The 14586-nt window shown below is 40.4% G+C and overlaps 1 protein-coding gene across 1 annotated transcript in view; it reads right to left on the reverse strand.

The window, feature by feature from the left end:
• The window catches only part of DNAI1 (dynein axonemal intermediate chain 1), a 2249827-nt gene that overhangs the window by 2111755 nt on the left and 123486 nt on the right, over positions 1-14586 (reverse strand). Inside the window, exon 2 of the mRNA XM_044077834.1 lies at positions 3208-3282. Coding sequence (XP_043933769.1) covers positions 3208-3282 — 75 coding nt within the window. The remainder of the gene's footprint in view (positions 1-3207; positions 3283-14586) is intronic.

Raw genomic sequence — 14586 nt, forward strand, 5'->3', positions numbered from 1 at the left:
ATAACCTGATTTATTTAAACACTTTCTTAGGCAGAGACTCCATGAGTGAAGGAAAATTATAAGTTATGTTAACAGACCTCCTCCAACACTGGGATCAGTGGAGGAAAGGTCTCCAGGACTGGTGTCCCAAAGATCACAAGCCCTGCTGAACTGAGGATCAGAAAACAGAATCTGACACAAGCGAAACCTCAGACACCAAATCCCCTACAGAATCAGGTTCCAAGTATGATAGAATAGTGGTAGAAAAGCCAGTATTAATCTTAATGCAGGTTGGCACCCCATAATTAACTGTCTAAACAATGGGAAATAAACAGTCAGACTACTGCCCAAGAACATGTTGGTTTTCAAGTCTCTCTCTTTCTCTCTCTTTTTTTTTTTTTAACATACACTATACTAGTGGGGGCATCCCCAGGGGAAGATAGATAAACTCTGCACCCCTGACCTCCCCTGCACCTAAACAGTTTGGTTCTTCCATACCTGAAGCAGGCAATGGTATAGCCTCGGAGGATATGACTGACTCTTGGGTCACACAGAGTTGTAGTACTATACCCCACACCAGGGGAGCTGGAGGTAAAAGAAGGCAAGTGGTCAGATACCCTGCCTATGACTGAGGCTACTCAAAATCACAAGCTATAGGCTGAGGCATATTTTGTGGTTTATTAGTAAAAATTTTAGGTGCATACAAGTAAGATGGACATACACACACAAAACATATCCAAGTCCCTCAAGTCAGGAGACAAAATTCTAGCCATTTTGATATCAATATTGTCCACACAGTCAGCCCAGTAAGCAAATGGACGAAATCCACTATACTCCCTTACAATAACAAACAGAAGTATATTTCTACAGGAAAAATTATTCTGAGTACTACACTAAACGATATGACAACAATTTCACTAACTCAACACAAGGCACAAATACACATCCCAAAGGACCAAAAAATTAAGAAATAAAGGATAAAATCAGCACAAAATAATAGAAACAGCATAAAATAGGTTCATAGGTAGGTACTAGGCTATCTGCCCAAAGGCATTTATAAGCCTAGCCAGAATGTGATGGCTTTCACCACCCCCTTAGATTAGTTCCCCGTGCCTCTGTCCAGCAGAGCCACAGAAGTGATCCCCGGAGTAAACTTCCTGTCTCCCATCCACTCGTTAAGATTTCTCTTGAAGAGTGATAGTGAGGAGCTCTGCCTAATGTAGATTGGAATCTTGTTCCAAAGCATGGGAAATCTCTGGGACAGGAATCTATCTCTCCAGCACGTCCTATTTATTGTTGTGGTGAGGTTTAAATCCCTAAAGCATGTGGCTCGAGGGGATATGGTTTTCATTAGGTGGAGCATGTCCATCAATTCTGGGTTGGACATGGCCTTGTATGTCAGGCAGAGATCACCTCTGAGTAGGCGGTATGCAACCGAGTACAGCTGGAGTTTCTTCAGTCGAGCTGCATAGGACATCTGTTTGAGGCCAGTGATCCTCTTGGTGAGGTACTTCTATGGTCTTTCCAGCTGCTGCAGGTGTCTTATAAGGCACATCCCAAATGGAGTACTAGGCAAAGTATCTACAGCTTTCTGCACAGATGAAGGGGAAGGTTTAACAATAAACCAAAGAGCAGATAATGACCTGCTTGCCGAGCATGTAACACATTTGCCCACATTTCAAGCAGAAGTATAAGTCTGTGGTATTTATAAAGCAGGAAGCAAGGCTGTGACTAGCATTTGTAAACAAATATCCAAACATATCCATGTTCAGTTAATCTCTGGGTTATACATATGCAGATTTTAAGAGCTAAAAACTACCATTAGAATGTAAGGCTAGGCTTCTTAAGATCTTTACAGAACCATAGCCTAGTAAGTACCTACGAATCTGTTTATGGTGGGTCTGTTATATCATCTTTGCTGATACATTGTTGCTCTCCTTAGTTGTATTACCAATTTGCAACTAGCAAAAAAACTTCATTAGTATCAGAAGCTAAGAGGAATATCCTCTTGCTGGTACTGGAACATTTGGAAACTAATGAGGCTTTTGCTTTCTTTTTCTGACCCCTTTTGTTTTTATTTTTGGCTTTATGAGTCTTACTTTTCAATCTCAAATTGAAGTGCAGGAGGCTTTACTCTAGGATTTTCATTAGTCTCCCATTATCTACCATTCCACTTTAGGGTTGCCCCAAACAAACATGAAACTTTCACTGAGCAGGAGACTCACTTGATGACCTTTAACCTCCTGTTTCTTATAAAAGCTTCAACAATTTTACAAAGCTTACATTCAGTCAGATCATAGGTCTTAGCTACACCAAGACAAATTACACATAATGTGAACATTTTTATGGGGGAGTTGCCTGTTACACACTTAACTAACTTCTGTGGTGAAGCCAGGGGAAAACTGGCGCAAATATGAAACCAACAAATATGATAAACAAATAACTAAATTAAATGAAATATTTATTTTGGAACTATAACAGAAAAATAGTAAATTGGTCAAATTTCCTGGCCTAATACTAAAACAAATATTAACTTCAAGTACCTCTTCAAAGATGCACTGGAACAATCATACAATCACTGCATTCATTAAAAAGAAATGATGCACCTGCTTCAGCTCGAATATTGCTGACATGAGGACAATATCAGTAAGAAGCAGCACATCACCAGCATAGGCATGTGGGACAGTGGAGACCGCTACGGGAAAGAGGACTACTAGCAGACAAAAAGTAAGATAATATCAAAATGTCTTAGTCATAACTGATGTCATACTGACTCTCTTAACTTTTAGATTCCTGGCACATCATGAGCTAAAAAAGCTGTGGTTAATCATGTAGAAGATGCCCAACAACACAGCTATTACTTCATACAGCTTGGGAGACAGAACTCATATATACATATATATATATATATATATATATATATACACATATACATATATATATATATATATATATATATATATATATATATATATCTATATATACATTTATATATATATATATATATATATAGACATATACACAAAGCTCTCAGTTCTTTACAAGAATACTAGTTCTATTAGCATAATGATAAGCCTGTATCGTGACTTGTAGTATTAATTTCAGTCCACTGGAGTAACCACACTACTTATAAAAGCAATGTTCTCCAGGCATGGCAAGATATACTTATGTTTTATCATCACAAATACTAGCTAATAAACATGAACACTAAAAAGAATACTTCCCTACCTTCTTTTTAGCTGCAGCTTTAGCAGGCTTTGGTGCAACTGTCTTTGCAGCTTGTTGAGGAGCCTGGATGACATTCTAAAAAACAAGAGAGTGGAACATCTCAGTAATTCAAGCTTCACGGTTTCTAAATCTGGATAATATTTTCTTTTTTTCATCATTCCTTTGCTCTTCATAAAAAGTTACTACTACCACAAAGAATTATGCTTTTACTTAATTCATAAATTAAGAAAAAATAATACATTAGGAAACTAAAACATATTTTGTCCACATGCTGTCAAATATTTATACAACAATTTGAACTATGTCTTCATGTGTGTGTCCTTCAAGACATTCAAAATATTCATGCTGCTAACATTATAAAGAAAATTTCCATACAGTACCATAATAGAGCACAGATGCAAGATGTTTTTCTTCTCAATAGGTTTTATGTTTGAGCTTGCACAAACCGGCAGTCAATTGTTCAGTTTACATGCTAAATGCATAATATTCTTGTTAGTAGTCTTCAAATTGATGCTTTGTGAAGACAGTGGATTGTAAAAAAAAGCACTCAGTACAGTGGAGATTATTATGGGATAGGCTCCTCTCCCAGAAAAAGAGGCGAAGCTGCCTAAGCGTCAAATGCTTAAGTATGTCTGTGAGTGCAAGTGAAATACTGTCTCTTCATTTCTATAAAATGTTTCTCCTACTGGCATCAGTCCATGCTGTTACTGGCTTGCCTTATGCACCCCCAATTCGTTAAGCAGCAGTATTATCATTAACAAAAACTACTCCCTCACAATAACTGCCTGCTTCCCTCCTATCTTACGCATTTGCAAATTCAGTTCCTTACTCACAGACATTTCAGACTCATGTAAAATATCATCCTAGCAGATTTCAGCATCAACCTACTTAACTCAAAGTTCTCTGAAATCATTGTCATCCTTACAAATGTAGGGCTTTCTCAGCTAATAAAATAGTTCACCCAGCTAAACCTATCATTACTCAGCCATTCCCTACTAGACTTACTGATCACCAGCAATGCCCTCCTCAATCAAGAAAACTTCCATCCACTCTTCCAACCATTGGTGATCGCAGCCCAATAAAATGTACATTTAAAACACACATTTAAAAATCACCACAAAAAATCATCAGCCTTCGATCTGAATTCCATACAAATATCCACAACCTACACTCTCATCTATCCCATTCACAACAAAACCACTTACTATCCAATGAAATTTCTGATGCAATAACCACTTTCCTACTTAAACTCCAAGACAAACCTTTCCTACTAATAACCAGTCTCCACAAAGCTTCACTCAACAAATGACTAAACCCTGAGTGCAAAGCCTTCTACATAACAAGAGACACTGCATGGAAAATACGGAAAAAGTCACCCTCAGAAGAAAACCACAACTACCTCATACAGCTACAAAATCTAGCCAAAAAAGCCAGAAGAGGAGATAAGGCCAACTTCTTCACTTCCATCCAGAATTAACTCTTTTACAATCAGAAAAGAAATGTTGGAAGGCGGTAACCAACATTACAGGAAAATTTCCTTACAGACCCCTGTGATGAGACCAAATGGAAGTGATCTGAATTGGTAGTGGCTAGATTCCAGCCTGAAATGAAGGTACCGCCTTAAGCATCTGTCCATTTTGGTGTGGTCGTACGCATCTTTCAGGTCTATCAAGTGCATCCAGACTTCCATTCTCAGGAGAGGTAGAATGGACTGGACTGTGACCATCCTCAATTTTGAATTCTTCACCAATTTATTCAGAGATGTCAGGTCGGGGATCGGCCATAGGTTCCCATCTTTTTTGGAACTAAAAAGAATCTTGAGTAAATGCCTGATTCTATTTGGTCGGGAGGGACCTCCTGGATGACTCTTTTTTGCAGCTTTGCAATTTCTTGAGCTGCCATCTCCTTTAGATTGGGTGGGACATTGGGGAGGAGAGACTTTGATTTGGGGTTTTCCAAAAAGGGAATAAACTATCCTCTGGATACACTCCTTAGCACCCACAGATCATTCGTGATGGCTGCCCAGGCTTGTGGGTGTAAGGAGAAGCACCCCCGACTTCCTCCAGAGGATGGCAGTCGGGCCACCATTCAGGATCATTGGAAGGATCCGTCGAAGAAGAAATCTCGGGATGCTGAGTTCTGTAGACCCCCTCTGCCTCGGGCTGGTGTCTTCCACCATAGCTGTTACCTCCTCTGCCTCTGGGGGGGGAAGTCTCCCTGAGTTTCCTGAAAAGGACCTTGAGATTTCTTGAACCACAATTTTTTTCCCCATGCTGGTTCCTGGAGAAGGACCTTTGTGGGGTAGAAAAATGGATTCCGATAGCAAACAAGGTCTTTCCACCTTTCTCATTCCGGGAGAGTGTGCCCCTGACTGCTGGACCGAAAAAGGACAATCCTTTAAAGGGGGCATTAAAGATTGACACCTTGAAAGGTTCCGCAAAGTCACACAGCTGCATCCAAGCTGATGGCAGTGCTCGAACCAGTTGCCCTAGAGGCACCCTCTGCAGTGTGGGAGATCAACCTCAAGGATGCATTAGATATAGAAAGTAGAGTGGCCATTCTGGAAGAAAAGGTCTTCTGATCCTCAGCAGACATGGACTCTGGGGTAGAATCAGAGTTCTTTGACAATAGATAGTTTAATGCTACGGCAAAAGTGGACAAAGCATAAACTCTCTTACCGAATCTGTCAATAGCCCTAGTTTCCCTGTTAGGGGGATGGACAGAGGAACTTTCCTGAGCCAGTTCCTTCTTAGTGGCTGCCGCAACCACCATGGCATCTACTGGGATCCCTTTAATCTAATGTGATTTGTCAGTAAGTGCACGTAGAATCTTGTCGGCCTTCTTTGTGATGGGCTCTACAGTGCCTGGTTCCTTTGATGCCCTGGTAGATATTAGGTAAATCAGAGCATCTGCAGAGGGGGACACCCAGGATGTAGATGTGTCAGACCCGAAAGCTTCCAACAGCACTGTTTCTTGTGGGGTGGGGGTTTGGGCAGACGAACCACCTCTTTGGAGAAGTATCTCTAGGATGTCCGCAGTGGAGACATCCTCAAGTGGAGATCTTGGGACCCCCCTCCCCTTCCTCAAAATCACTGTTGGCAGTGAGAGATTCCTGGGGAGAATCCAGAAGCCTCCTTTTACACTGCCTCTTCCGAGGGACCTCCTCAGAGGGGAAGGTCTGGGGAGGTGTCAGAAGAAAACTGGGGTTCCACTGAAGGGATGGGCTGAAGGCTCTCCAGAGCCAGCTGTCCCAGTGGTAGACAAGAGGCCCCAGACACAAGATCCATGGGGGTGGGATGTGGTGCCAAGGGAGGAAGAACCGAGAGTGAGAGAGGACCCACTCCACCACTTTGAATGTAAAAGGACTTGGAGTACCCAAGGGTTGTCCCTCCAGAGCCAAATCTAATGGAACAGACATCCCCCATACACCCAGAGCCCTCCACTCCAAAGGGGGAGTCAGAGCCAACCTATGGAAAAGCCAAGGTTCCGAGGGGAAGCGACAGGTCTGAAAATTTTGGAGCCGATATAAGCCCCTGGGACTCAACATCGAGGCTCTATCTCCGAGACACACTAGGAGCCGACGTGATTGGAGCCAAGCACATTGGGGAGGCTATCGGAGATGAAGTGATCACCACAATCGGCTCCTTCTCGGCACTCGGAACCAAGGCACTAGCAGACTCCGAAATTGAAGGTCGACTTGGAGCAGTAGAAGGAGCAACAGGACAGAATACAGAGATTCTGCTCATGGATCTTGTGGCGGACGGAGCTGGCAAAACCCCCATCTAGATCTGTGCATGAGGAAACTGCCTCACCAGTCTATCCACATTGTTCTTGGACAGACTACGTGAAGAAGTGGTCGAAGGTGATCTAAATGGCTCCTTAGGAGAGATCTCCCTGTGGGGAGTCCTCTGTGCATAAGCACTCAGCTCTGACCTAGCAAGTGGAGCCCGAGGAGGAGGAGGACAAGGTGGAGATGACAGAATCGGCCCAGAGGAAGTCAAATCTGATGCTTTAGGCACTTTCTTTACCTGCTCTGGCATAGCAGAAGACATAGCCAGGGAGAGTTTTCTGGCATCCCAGGTCTCCTTGTGTTTCCTGGTGGTGGGTTGATCCCGTGTGGTGGAAGTGATAGTAAGGAGAAGAGGTAGAAGGAAGCAAGCCCTTAAGAATGAGCTTGTTCTGCCGATCCATCAGAGCATGTGGATGGAAGGCAGAACAAATAGGGCAGGAGCTGTCCAAGTGAGAGGGCCCCAGACAGTAAACACACTCCCTGCAGGCATCTGACAATGGGATTTTATGGCCACAGGAAGTGCATTTCTTGAAACCTAAAGGTTTGTCCGATATAGGATTGGACTTGGACTCCATAACAGTAGGGAAGAGAAAAGGAAAGGAAACTTTTTTTTTTTTTGAGGAAAAGAAATGAACAGAGAAGGCGGGAAAGCTATGTCAGAAAGAAACCAGGTTAACAGACAGAAAGGAAGGAATGGAGAACAGCCAAGTATGAGAATGGCTAGGACAGAAGATGGCAGAAAAAAGATTAAATAGTAGTTTAACTCACTTGTGAAGAAATCTCTCAGAAACTGGAGGTGCTCTGGAGTTGCAAAAACCTCAAGCATACTCTACAAGCAGCAAATGAGATTTGAGGCAGATTTAGTGAATGAGGCATTATGAGTAGGATGCCAGGAGCCTGAGCTTTGATCTCTCAGCTTGAAAAGCATCTGAGTCAGATCCAAGGGTCAGATCCAAGACCCACAGGTTGAGGAAGAATGACAGTGACAACATCAGATCAAATATTTGCAAAGACTGAATTTCTTTATGAAGTTAGTCTGCCTTTTTAGGTGCTGCAGGTTGACTGTCAGGTATACTGCTGGTATATTGCAGACAATATCAAAAACATCCTCCAAATCTAGCAAATGAGTAGGAATAGCAGCAGACTTTGGAAATTCAACTTGTAATAAATTGAAATATTTCTTCAAAGAAGGTAGGCTATCAGACTGTTCCCAGTGAAACATCTTACTCATTCTAGAAATGGTTTCAGCAAATAAATTCTTCTGTAAGAGATTCTGAGGAAAAGTTTCAGAGTCAGAATCATGTACTTGAGTAGAAATTTAGAAGATGCCCTTGCTCAATCCCTTTCCTCCTCATAAGACCAGGATTCCTCAAAAATTGAGAAAACTGTTTTGTTTTTCCACAATAATTCCAGTCACTCTTTAGAGGGTTTAAAACCTGCAACAATCCTTGAACCAATCCAATAAACTCTTCTTTATCTACAGAAATACAGTCTGAGGAAGATAAAAGTTTAATTCTCCGTCTCTTTTTCCTCCCCTAGGGACATCCATAGAAGAAGACCAATTCAAGGATGGCACTTCACCCCGGGACCAGGTCTTTTAGCCCAGTCATGCAGGGATGCAGTCCTTGCTTCTCTTCTCTGAGACCAACAAGAATGGCTCTCTTATTTCCAGCGAAGGCACTTGCACAGCCACAGAGGATGTGCCTGACCTTCATTCCATGGGGGCTGAGGAGGCTACACCAGAGGGATCAGGAGAAAAAAGTGAATGGTCTGAGGAACCAGTAATGGCCACAGAAGAGTTGCTCATCAGTGAATAAAATACAAATGGAATCTGATGTGTTGGTAAAGGCTTCTTACAAATGTTCTTATTCTTTTTCTTGAGGCCAGAACAAGAAAGACTCATGGAGCTGGTATGCTGTTCTATGGTTCTGCTGAAAATGGAGACCTATTCCCACAGCTAGAGTAAGTCAGTGATGGGTAAGTTGTCAAATGTAGTGTTCACTAGCAAAATACATAGTAATACTTCCAAAATACACTTCCCCAATAAAACTCAGCAAGCTCAAAAAACAATAAGCAAAGGTTTCCACACAAAAAGTGCTCAAAATAAGTACAAATGGTAACAGTTAAAAGAAGAAGGTAAAAGTTTCTCAGACTAGCTGGTCCTGTGACAGCCCTGTAAAACAGACTAAACTGAATAAAATATATAATTTCTCAAAGAAATCAGTACAATTTACTGAAAACATAAAAGATTGTGGAAGGGTGTCCCTACAAGGAACCAATCTGTCCAGCAATGGATGAATGGAAGCAGACTGTCGAGCCTCTACAGCTCATAAGATGAGCACTCTATAAGAGTAGCAGATTTGTTAGATGTGCCAAAAAGTACAGTTGTGCAAGTAAACTTAACACAGCAGTATATGTTTGAATGATCATTGCTGTAGCATCCTTAGCTATATGGGTTACACCCTGCAAAGGATATAAACACGGTTAGTTTCCAAAGCTTCAGGGCACCTTCCTTGTGCCCAAATTGTCAGGGTGCAAAGCCCTTCAGAGCTTTCCTGAAAAGACAATGCTAGGAACAAAAAATAAATGTCAATAGCCTGACATAAAAAACTCACCAAAAAACAACCAGTTGGAAATAGTATGTTTTGACACAGGGTGTCCCTTCTTTTTACCTTAACAAGAAATGAACAATTGATCTGAAGATTTGAAAGATTTAGTTTTGTCAAGGGTGTACGCAAGCTGCCTTTGGACATAATAGATATGGGGTACCCTTTCTCCCTCATTTTTAGGTTGAGGAAAGAAAATGGAGAGATGGATAGCTTGGCTTAAAGTACATTTGAATACCACTTTAGGCATAAAAGAAAATGAGATACCATTGACTCACCACAAGAGCATGCAAGTAGTATAACCTTATTGCAGAGATCAGAGCAATCAGTAAAAATGTTTCCATGTTATGAACCTCAAGTCAGCCAGATTAGCTGGCTCAAATGGAGAAAGTGTTAGCTTCTCTAACACAAAACTAAAATCCCAAGGATGGGCAAAAGGTTTTCTTGGAGGCCTCTTAAGAAAAACCTCTTTCCATTTTGACATTAAACAGAACTGAAAGAGGAGGATCCATGGGCAGACATGCTGAAATGGCTGATCATAGAGGAGTTAGAAAGGCCATTGGATAGTAACTCAAACAAATATTGTAGAACTACAGAACAATTAGCTCTGAGTGGGTGCTGATTATGTTGTTGGCACCAACTAGAAAATCCTTTCCATTTGCCAATATATGATCTTCTAGTACCAGGATTTTCTGCCTCCATTAGTATCTGCTGCACATGTTCAGTAAGCAGGTGCGTAAAAGGAATTAAGACCCTATCATCCAAGCAGTAAATTCAACTTGATTGATGTCAGAGTATATCAACCCCCCCCCCCCGTTCTTGTGTGAGTAGATCCAGACTTTGAGGAAGCTTGTGATAGTTGCCTCTAGCCATTTCCAAAAGAAGGAACCATGATTGCCTGGGCTAGAAGGGAGACACCACAATGACCTTGGGGGATTCCTTCTGAATCTTCAGAAATACCCTGATATTACTGGAAAGGGTGGAAAAGTATACAGAAACATTCCTGCCCAAGGAAAAGGAAAGGCATCTGTCTGCCAGGTCTTCTTGCATGGAGTCCTGGAACAGAATCTTGGCAGTTTATTGTTCAGAGAGGAGGCACTTTGAAAAAAGACTCTGCAAAGTTAAGCAGGTCCTCTAAATATGGAAAAATGTGGATACCCTATAGCCTACAATGAGCTATAATTGAAGCTGGGCGGTTTGTAAACACTCCTGGAGCAGTGCATAGTCAAAGGGGTAAGGCAGAGAACTGATAATGTGATTCAAACACACAAAACCTTATGAAACATTTGAGGTCTGGACGAATGGAGATATAAGCATCTTTTAAGTCTTGTGTTGCCAGGAAACTTGAAAGAGGAAGAAGAGGTAATAGGTTGTGAAGTGACATCATTTTGAATTTGGGAATTATCATAAACATGTTTAAGAAAGAAAGATCCAGAACTTGTCTTCAAGAATTTTCTTTCTTTATCTAGCATTAGGAAAATCCTTGAATAAAAACAGGAACTGGTTCTACCACTCCTTGGAACAGTATGTGATAAAGAACAGGCAGAAACAAAACAGTCTGAACTGGAGGATGCAGAATGAATGGAGGAATGTCGTCCCACTGCCAACTGTAATTTTGAATGACATTCAGAACCCATTTGTCTGAAGCAATCCATTTGATAAAAGGAAAATTGAGGTTCAGACTTTTTGAAAGAAAAAAAAATAAAAGTAAATAGTGTGGGAAGAAATAGCCAGGGAATTGTTATGGCTAGGCTTGTATAAGCCCTAGGGTCGATAGCCTAGTACCAACCTATGAACCTTTGAAGAGGCCAAGATGGGAGGGGTTCAGAAGATCACTAGAATAGTCATTCAGATTTGTTGGACCTTTCTTGGTTTTGTGAGGTTTGAGAATTTTTTTGGAACTCCCTTGCAATTTCTTTTTAAACATCTGTTTTTCTATATTTTGTTGAGACTGCTTATTCTGTTTTTTGTTTCGTTTTGTTTTTGCCAAAACCAGATGAGAAGATAAAACATCCATTGTAAAATTTAAAAAAGAAGGGCTGAAAAATCTTGTATTCCTTGAATCAGCTTGCTCTTTTCATCATATATGTGGCAGTGGAGCCAATAGCTATCTAAGGGATAATTTAAAATCTCATCTTTAACATCATCTGGGAGGTCCTGAGAATGCAGTATGCAAACCTCCTTAAAATAGTACCAGTGGAGCATGATAATTATAAGAATCAGAGGAGCTTAGAAAGGATTGGGAAGAAAGATTGGATAAGCAATTCACAAAGAGACAATGGGGGATATTTGTATATCTCCCAAATAAGCAAAGTCTAGAAGATTTAGGATCTTTGCCTGGAAGTGTTTACATATGTATTTTTATACCCCAAGTAGACTCCAAAGAATTTTTCTTCAGGTGGATAGCAATTACTAGAAAATGGAAATCAAACTCTAGACCAACTTTACTAGAAGTAGTGACTATAGTAACAGAGATAAAACAAATGGAATTGGGATCTTTATAAAAGGAAAGGAGCAAACTACATAGGAAAATGGAAATTGTGAGAAGAAACGAGGTTTAAGAAGTAGGATTTGAATGAACTATATCATGCTTATCTGAGAACGATTAGACAGATTATAAAGTGATGTGTAATGTTTGCAGCTACAGTTGTTTCAATGGTGTTGATGTATAATGTTTGCAATTAAAGTGATGTCAATGTTGTTTGTTTTTTATTTATATAAATGTATGATTGCCTATGTCATATGTGATATCCTTTATTATCAAAAAAATAGTACCAGTGGCCATATCCTTAGAAGTATCAACACAGTCATAAACACACTGAAAGCAATGAGTAGTAACATGTGCAATATTTAAAGCATTTTTTTCACAAGACGAAACTGTAGGTAAAACATTCCTCATACTTTCACTCTTTGTCAGTACAAACTTTAACATATGAGCCTGAAAATTCAAAATTCTGAATATCAAAGTTGCAGAAGTATACACTTTTTTCCTATCTCTATCAATAATTTCCCAGCCTTATCAGAAAGAGTAGCATTGAATTAACTAAGTGCTTAGCAGCAGTGGGATGAACTAAAGCTATAGCTGCTAGGTCAGCTTTGGGAAAAGTGTATACAAATTTAAAAGACGGAGGGACTTTATACATCCTGTTTGCCTATTTAGGGGCAGCTGGCTGACTACCAAGAAAATTGCAGGCAGTTAACACACATCCCCTAAAGCAGACAGATCAGGAGGAATGGGTACAGGTTCTGGAAAATCCTTCAGTAACAACTCACAGTATTTTCTGAGGGACTGAGAAACCTCAGTGTTCTCCCACTGAAAACGCTGACACATTCTAGCAATAGTCTCAAAGGAAGAGAAACCCCCACAGAGAGAATCAGAAACTGAGCTCTCCTCAGTCTAAATCAGAAGTCTAAGGAAAAAAAATGTATCCATCCCTGCATCTTCCTGTTCAGATTCAGAATCTTGAATCTCTTCAGGAAAAGAGAATCCCTCTCTCTTTTATTAGAAACTACTTAACAAGAAGAATCAAAAGCCTGAATTAAACCCTGAGCCAGACCCAGTAAACTACTCCTATCCAAAGAAAACTGAAGAGTAGTAGATACATGCATGGCTTTCTGTCTCTTTTTGACATGAAAAATGGAGCCAATTGCGTTACAAATGGAAGCAGTAGCTTCCCCATGGAGGGTCGGGGCACTGTGACACAAAGGACAAACTTACCTGTTCCTTCTCCTTGGACTGAAAAGAGTGACTCTCCTCTCTTGACCACTGAGGGGACCCCAACAACCACAGAGGATGTGGCTATCCTCCAGTCTACAGTGGCTGTAGGTGTTATACCAGAGAGATCCAGAGTAAAAGAGGAGTGGTCTCACGTACAACAAATGGCCATAGCAGAGTCACCCAACTGCAGCCAAGGCAAATTGCTAGCCTGTTGATGTGGCAAAGGCTGTTTGCTCATTTTTTTTCTTTTTTGGCTGGAAGAACGATCAATAATTTGTCCCATGGTCAAGCTGAAAATGTTGCCAGTTTTATGGGGAAGACAAGCAGCAACTGCCAGTAAACATTACCAGTCCACAAAACTTACAATTTCTCCACAGAAAAAAAACTGTTTTTAGTTACAATATACCACTTTTAAACTGACAGAAAAAAAATTGTGTTCCCTTTAAAAGTACTTTAGAGTCTCAAAACAGTCCATTAAAACACTTGACTCCTAGCTGTAAAATAACTTCCCTGAATAGGAAGATAATAAAACATCAACAAAATTAAGAAAATGGACGTTTTTCCCAAAGGAAACTTATCTGCCCAGCAAGGGAAAGCACAAGCCAAATGTCATTCCTTGAAAGCCTTAGAGGAAAATAATCTTACTTATTTTTACATTTGTTAACCAGGTTAGTCTGACTGGGCCCAGAGAGCCTTTTTCAGCGGAGACCTGAGGAGAAAAGCTCCAGGAAAGTAATTAAAAAAATAAGAAAAACCTAACATTGCAAGTTGTAAGATACTCAGAGAGAAATATACAATACGAATATATACAAGGCAAAAGTACAGTATTTTGAGAATGCAGTAACAATATGTTTGAGAAATTTGGTTAGCATTAAGTTATTCACAAGGAATGCAGCAATGCGTAAAATAAAAAAGAATTTAGAGTAACATCATGGCATAGTACAACAAAGATGCATTTAATACCATAGGTACTAACTGCAAAGAGAGTAATATATGTAGACAGTTTAGGCAGACACCAGGCAGATATGTTAATTAAGAGAAGAAAAATTCATCAGGTAATTTCCTGACAAGTACATATCCATGCATGTTAGGAATTAATTTTTAGTTGCTTTTTGAATTCATCACTTTTGGTAGTGGAGCGAAGGGACAATGGAAGTTTGTTCCATGAGTATGCAACTGAATGACTGTAAAAAGAAGTTATGTCTTACCATAACATTCCATCTGTGTTGTTGATCTTCGTTCATTCATTACTGATGGGTTATCAG

The sequence above is a fragment of the Protopterus annectens genome, chromosome 1.part1 (genome assembly GCF_019279795.1).
Source record: "Protopterus annectens isolate FY-2018-M chromosome 1.part1, PAN1.0, whole genome shotgun sequence".
Lineage (NCBI taxonomy): Eukaryota > Metazoa > Chordata > Ceratodontiformes > Protopteridae > Protopterus > Protopterus annectens.